This window comes from Carassius auratus, chromosome 20 (assembly GCF_003368295.1).
Source record: "Carassius auratus strain Wakin chromosome 20, ASM336829v1, whole genome shotgun sequence".
Classification (NCBI taxonomy): Eukaryota; Metazoa; Chordata; class Actinopteri; order Cypriniformes; family Cyprinidae; genus Carassius; species Carassius auratus.
Genome location: NC_039262.1, coordinates 27,701,761 through 27,708,866, shown reverse-complemented (window position 1 = coordinate 27,708,866; position 7,106 = coordinate 27,701,761). Strand labels below are relative to the sequence as shown.

Here is a 7,106-nt window from a genome sequence, read left to right as displayed (position 1 = left end):
TTTGCATAAATAAAAGAAACGTTTATAATCTGCATTATTTATAGTCCTTTTATTCATCTGGATGTTCATCACATTTTACAATAAATAAATGTTTTTCTAACTACAATTATTAATATTTCAATAAAAAATTATAATTTGGTTTATGTACAATTTAAATAGATATTTACAGTATTATATAAAATGTGAATTCCTTCAATATAATTCCCTTTTCCTTCATCATTGTTGATCAGTTTCTAAAGTTCACAAACCAATGCATTATCAGAAAGTCATTGACGTTCAAACTCTTGCCTTGTGTCCATTCCCTTCAAATGAAATCTGGCTAATGCACAAGAAGAAATGTCTGCAGGTATTTGACTGTATTACAGTAGATGTGTTACAGGGGCTTTGCTGTGAAAGAGACTGTTGAATAGCTGAGTACGGGATGTTTTCTGATGCGTGGCTCAAACATGGCCTCCAGCACTGAGTTTATTTCCCCTGAGCAGTTTCCTGTCTGTGCACCTCTGGGGCTTTTGGGGAAAAGTGTTGGCCATGATTAAATGTAATGTTCTCCGTGAATCTGGAAATCCTTTATTGTGTCCTCTAGGGCTGCATAACGATTAGTCATGATTAATCGATTAAAAATAAATGTTTATGTTTATATTCTATATGTGTGTGTACTGTGTTTATTTATTAATGCACATACATGTACAGTATATTTTGAGGAAAAATATGTTTGGTTTATATGTTAAATATCTATATTAATACAGTATATAATATAAAGTATTTACATACAGATCATTTTAAAATATATAGAAAAATTATTTGCAAAAACAGAACTTCATTTTTTTATTTTCTTGAATCATGTTTTTGTTGTGTTTCATTATTGTGTTTATTATTATTTAATTGAAACAACACAACTGCAGTTAATCAAAACATGATTATCTGTAATCTGTTTTTGCAAATTAACTCTTCATATATACATATGTGTGTATTTGTGTATACATAATAAATATACACACTACACACACACATATACAGTATTATGTAAACATAAACTTTGGTTTTGAATCGATTAATCGTTTTGCTGCCCTAATATTGTCTGGTGTGTAAACCTTAAACCTGGTGAAGCGATCTTCATCTTGTGTGGAGTCTGAAGCAGCAGTATCATTGCTCTGTCAGTCTGGGCCGGAGTGGATGACCAGACCCCAGTCTCGCTCCATCTTGATGAAGCCGTCCGGCTCCGGCTCCGGCTCCGGCTCCGGCTCGCTGTGTTCCCCCGAGCTCTGTCTCAGGATGAGGTTAGGCAGCAGCGTGACTGCTTCAGTCTGGATCTGAGCTTCGTCCTCCAGTCCTAACAGACCCTTCAGAGGGATCTTCAGCTCTCGGGTCTCTGGGCTCCAGTCCAGGAATATCTGTGCTTGGTCTTGGTCCTCACAGGGGTTCACTGTGTGCTGTTGTGTCCGGTATGGGCTGCTGTGGGCTTGGACGATGCCGTACTCTATGGCCTCGCTGTGCTGCTCCTGCGGCTCAGGGTCCACGCTCACAGACTCCTCCTCGTCCGGTAACAGAGCGAGCTGCTGAGCGTAACCCACCGGCCCTGGAGCATCCGCCGCTGACCAGTCCTCACCACACACCAGCTGAGGCACAGCCCACCCCTCTCCCATTTTGACTATGTTAACAATGATGGTTGGAGGCTTTTCTGGCTGGAGAGTGTGAAGCCTTTGGCTCATATCAACCACCTGCTGAAACGACAGGAGTACAATGTGTGATCAAAACTACTGATGATATGACTCCCATCCTCACATAAAGATCTATTCTGAAGCCCTTCTGTGATAATACTGTAATCATAGGCATCTATTCGAAAGTATGGGGTTTGTAACAAAAAGTGTTCTATGCTCACCAAGGCTGCATTTATTTAAGTAAAAATACAGTAAAATTGTTGAATATTATTCTAATGTAAAACAGCTGTTTTCTGTGAATCTGTGTTAAAGTGTAATGTATTTCTGTATTTTCAGCATCATTCCTCCAGTCTTCAGTGTCACATGATCTTCAGAAATCAGAATAATATGATGATTTACTGCTCAAGACACATTTCTGATTATTATGAGTGTTGAACACAGTTGTGCTGTCAATATTTTTGGGGAAGCAGAGATACAGTTTATTTTTCAGGATTCACAGATGAATTAAAGGTTTAAGAGAACAACTTTTGTTTGAGACAGAAATATTTCGTATAACACTTTTGATCAATTTAATGCATCCATGATGAATAAAAGGTTGTACTGACCCCAAACCTTTGAATAGTATTGTCTACCAGACATCAGTTGCATTAGCTGCACATTATTCTTTTGTTCAGTAGGGATGCATTAGGTTATTGAGAAGTGACAGTAGAAGCATTCACAACATCATTCTGTCCCAGCCCGTCTGAATCTATGTTATCTAGTCAAACAAGCCCATCCTCAGTTCTCTGTGAGATTGTGTCTGTTGTAATACCGTGCTCTTGGGCAGTGTCTGTCTGTGGTCAGTGATGTAGCAGTGGACGAGTCCCCCGAGCACAGCGAGGACACACAGACAGAGAGCAGACGGCAGCACGCCGCCCAGCAGAGAAGACAGCAGCTGGTCTCTGAACGGGTCTACAGCGGGAGAGAAACACCAGCGGGTTACGCACTCACAGCGTCTGCAGACTCACGCATGGGGAGGTCCAGCTGGGTTACCTCTGGGCGTCTCGACGCACTGCCGCTCGCTGGGTTTGAAGGCCAGGGGCAGAGACTCCGACTGCGCCTGCACCCTCACACAGATCTGGCTGGAGGAGTCCAGAGGGCCCAGCGTCACCTTCCCAGTTTTAAGAACCATGTAGGCCTGGCAGAGCCACAAAAGAGCATGTTAGTGTTCTTCTGCACACTCTTTTGGCAATACAGTATTTTCCTATTAGATACTGACACAATCTGTATTGTTAAAAGCACTGTATAGATGAAGGTGACTGGACTCACTGTGTCACCGCTCCTGCCGTTGAACACAGAGACGTTATAGATCATGTGTGGGAAGATCTTCCACAGTGACTTCTCTTTCCTGGTCCTCCTGGTTCTCCATCTGAAGGGCCCCTTGATGGTGACGTTTATGTAGTTCTGCAGCACGCTCAGCTCCAGCAGCGGCGCGCCGAGGATCGCTGCGAGACAGGTCCATTAGAAGCTAATCATTGGCTTTTATGAGGGTCAGAGTTCAGCGATGCCTGATCAAGAGGAGCTCTGTTTATAACAGAGACGTCTGTGAGAATCAGCTCGATATGAACACCTGACACGATGAGTTCATGACACAGCTGAAGTATCTGATAAATCATGAGTCACAACACTTCAGAAAACCATGCTGACAGGTGAAGGGGTGTTATCTCTATACAGCTCACTCTGAATGAATGTCATGTATGTGGTTTTAACACATTTACTTTCCTAATAAACACCCCATTGCTGCAGGAGGCGGGACGAGTGTACGGCTTGTAAAACAAGCTCAGGTCTTTGTTGGAAGATGTTCTGGGAGCTCAGATTTCTCTCTGTTGACTGTTGTGACTGAAACGTCTTAGCAACACATATTTGACATCCGGCACAACGTGCAGTCAGCTGGTCATAATCACAAAATAAACTGACGGGGTGATCTGAACTCAAGGTTTACTCACAGACAATAACCTATGGTTGTCCATTATCTCAATTATTATTACATGAAAAGATTGATTTCAGTTCAACTGTATTACACTTTTATGACACCAGAGGAAAGGCAAAGCTGAACTGATCGACCGGATTATTTCGCAGTAATGACCGGCTGACGGTGTATTATCTGCTAATAACACTGTTACTTAGCAAATTAATAAATATGTGGACGTCAATTCTTGATAAAATGTGTTGCAGTGATTTTCGGAAAAGGCAGGGACTTCGTTCTGTGCATCAGCTGTTGATTGGATGCTGAGATGTGGGCGTGGCTCTAGGGGCGGAGTTTAATGATTTGCCATGAACAGTGGACAATAGTCAGAAATATCTGAATACGGCACCTGTTCGTTGTGTCATTATTGTTTCATGTTTCACAGTGTTATTACTGGCATCAATTAGGAATACAAACGAGTCCTTTCCAAATCTGAGGAAGCAGAACCTGTATGTACAGTAATTATATCCACCATAATCACTAGAGCTCTTCTTACTCTTGTTACTTCTTACATTAGTGAGGCTTTTACACAGTCTGAAGGGGCATGTTTTATAGAAATTTAACTAACAATGATGGCATTAACTATGCTATTTTGGCAGGAACTATCTTTACTATGAGATGGACTGAAATAGTCTGAACATTCACATACATACAGTGTCAAGCTGATCATTATTCATCTTCATACTGCTATTCTCTATTTATCTAGGCTTAAATAAACAATGGTGAACAAACTACAAAAACATCCATCCACAATCTCAGAAAAAATGAGCACCAACTGTACCTTTAGGGCTACAACAGCTTGTCCCTGGGACAGAGCCCTAATAGAGACACCCTTACCTTTTGACCCTTAGAGAGTGTATAATAGTGCCATAAGAGTACACATGTGTCCCTGCAGCACAGAAGCAGTCATCACTATCACAGATGTATATTTGTAGCTATAGACAACAATACAGTGTATGTGTCAATACAAAATTATAGATTTCTCTTTTATGCCAAAAATCATTAGGATATTAAGTAAAGATCATGTTCCATGAAGATATTTAGTAAATTTCCTTCCATAAATATATAAAAACGTAATGTTTGATTAGTAATATGCATTGCTAAGAACTTCATCTGAACAACTTTAAAGATGATTTTCTCAATATTTAGATGTGTTTGCTCCCTCAGATTCCAGATTTATAATAGTTGTGTCTCAGACAGATATTGTCCTCCGAACAAACCACACATCACTGGAGAGATGATTTATTCTCTTGACTCTTATGACTGGTTTGGTCATGTATGACTATGCACCAGTCAGGCGTAAGAAGGTACAGTGGGGTGTGTGTGAGGAGCTGCTGTAGCTGTATGAAGGTTCAGTGAAGGTGTTTGTGCTCATCAGAAGACAGGACACTCACTGTGGAGCGCAGGGCTGAAGCGGCTCGTGCTCTCGGTCCACACAGACTGTGTGTCTGCACTGACAGCCCTGACTCTGGCATAGTATTCCTCCTCCAGGTTAAAGGTCTCCTGAGACACGTCACACTCGTTGTGTGTGACGGAGGAGCAGTGCTCCACACGCCTCCACCTCACCCGCTCAGAGCCGCTCTCCTCCTCATCACCGTATCTGCAGGACAACACCAGACCTCACGTCACATCAACAGCTCCTCGACAACATTGTGTGAGATATCTTCCTTCTCCACTAACGTCTCTGTTCTTCATCATGTTTTAAGTGTCTTTGAATCAGCGGATGACATAGGCCTATCTGCTATATATATATATCAGTGTATTATAGTATTCACAACACTTTGTTACTGAATGCTACATCATACTGCAGTATTAACTAATGATAAACTGTAATAAATACTGTAATAACTGTAGTGGACTGTCATAAAATATTCCCTTTAATTGTATAAAACTTAGTACAGTTTTGAGTAAAGTAATTTGCATATATTACTATAGTTGTTATTTTACCACAGCCACTATAGAAGAACCACAACACAGTAATTCAAGTTCTTTACTGTAGTATGGTTCTAAAACACTATAGTATTTAATATAAATTACTATATTTTTTAATCTGGGACATGTCACCTACAGAGGATGCAGCGTTCATAATGAGATGCATCTATTTAAGCAGGGTTGTTATAGCTAACTAATACTAAAAACATAAAAAAACAACATTTTGTTGCTTAAAATATAATATACATTATCTGAAATTAGTGCTGTCAAATGATTAATAATGATAAATCGCATCCAAAATAATACGTTTTTATTTTTTACATAATATAGCCTATGTGTGTACTGTGTATATTTTATATAAATATATATATATATAAGAAAATATCTTGTTTATATATTAAATATTTATGTATGATATCAACTATATGAATATAAATACATGTAAATATTTTCTAAACATATGTTGTATGTGTGTATTTATATATACATAATGAATATCCACAGTACACACATATATGATGTAAACAAGAGCGTATTATAAGATATATGTTCTAATGTTTCAGGCTGAGAGTGTGTGGTTCTCTGTGGTCACTCACATGGCGTACTCCACAGTGTAGACGGTGTCCCGGGGATGTCCTGCTCCTGGCGTCCACCTCACAGTGTTCCTCAGGTTCTCTGAGTAGAAGTGGACATGACGAGGCTCAGGCGGTCGCTCGACCGATGACGCTGCAACACAACACAACAACAGCTGCTCGTCAAAACCGTGCTAAGCGTTTGAAGTTCGTCTCATCTGATTGAACTCTACCAGTTTTCAGAGCTTCATGGCAGTGAAGCTTCAGGCCTTGTTAAAATAAATCAGATTTCATAAAACCACAATAGCAATAATAGCACCAATAGCAATAATAATAATAAATCAAATAGCAGGATGCTTTCTTAAAAGTGCTGCTGTCATTATAAGAGCACACGCTTCAATGTGAAAACACATGTTTGTGGATGCGGTTTTATTATGCTCTGTAATACATCCATAAAAGAGGCTTTGTGGGAAAGATAAGCTTTGACTGTCATCAAACAGGAAATGAACAGCTTTCTTGAAATAGCTCCAGATAGTCTTGAAAATGACAGATAAACTGATTTCTAATGGTTCTAATGTATATCCTTATTAAGCAATCACACATGAAATTATAATTTAAATAAGAAATTTAATGTCATATATCATATCAATGTCATATAAATATCATGGCTGGGGAAAGACTTAGAGGTTAGACATAGCGAACAGGAGAGTTAAATTATAAAAAAAAAAAAACTAAATCACCGACTCCTGTTGAGAGAGAAAAGAAAGATTTTTCTACTGACCTGATGTTCTTGTCCAGAGCAAACAGAGTGCGATCACTAAAACTGGCTCCATCGCTGCAAACTCTCCGTCGTTCTCATTCTGATCTCAGGTGTGTGTCACTCAGGTGTGTGTCTCTCAGGTGTGTGTGGCAGGCGCACTGCACTGTTACTGCAGCGCC

At 39.9% G+C, this 7,106-nt stretch overlaps 1 protein-coding gene across 3 annotated transcripts; it reads right to left on the bottom strand.

Annotated features, from left to right (window-relative positions):
* Positions 1 to 31: 31 nt before the first annotated feature.
* On the bottom strand, positions 32 to 7,106 carry LOC113037700 (interleukin-20 receptor subunit alpha-like). Of its 3 annotated transcripts, none has more exons than XM_026195035.1 (7): positions 6,949 to 7,106; positions 6,192 to 6,321; positions 5,058 to 5,263; positions 2,967 to 3,142; positions 2,691 to 2,835; positions 2,470 to 2,609; positions 32 to 1,718 (listed from the first exon to the last, which is right to left on the bottom strand). In XM_026195035.1, the coding sequence occupies exons 1-7, from the start codon at positions 6,998 to 7,000 to the stop codon at positions 1,155 to 1,157; spliced, it is 1,413 nt and encodes a 470-aa protein (XP_026050820.1). In that variant the 5' UTR covers positions 7,001 to 7,106; the 3' UTR covers positions 32 to 1,154. The 3 variants fall into 3 exon arrangements, with proteins under 3 accessions (XP_026050820.1, XP_026050819.1, XP_026050821.1); XM_026195034.1 differs by having other exon boundaries at positions 32 to 1,721; positions 6,949 to 7,105; XM_026195036.1 differs by having other exon boundaries at positions 32 to 1,721; positions 2,470 to 2,597; positions 6,949 to 7,104.

Bases quoted from the DNA above. Each gene is read 5' to 3' on its own strand.
- LOC113037700 (XM_026195034.1), bottom strand. From the start codon at position 7,000: ATGGAGCCAGTTTTAGTGATCGCACTCTGTTTGCTCTGGACAAGAACA. The intron at 2,836-2,966 runs GTGAGTCCAGTC...TGGCTCTGCCAG, and splicing joins ACGGCAGGAGCGGTGACACA to GCCTACATGGTTCTTAAAAC. The intron at 2,610-2,690 runs GTAACCCAGCTG...CTCCCGCTGTAG, and splicing joins GTGCGTCGAGACGCCCAGAG to ACCCGTTCAGAGACCAGCTG.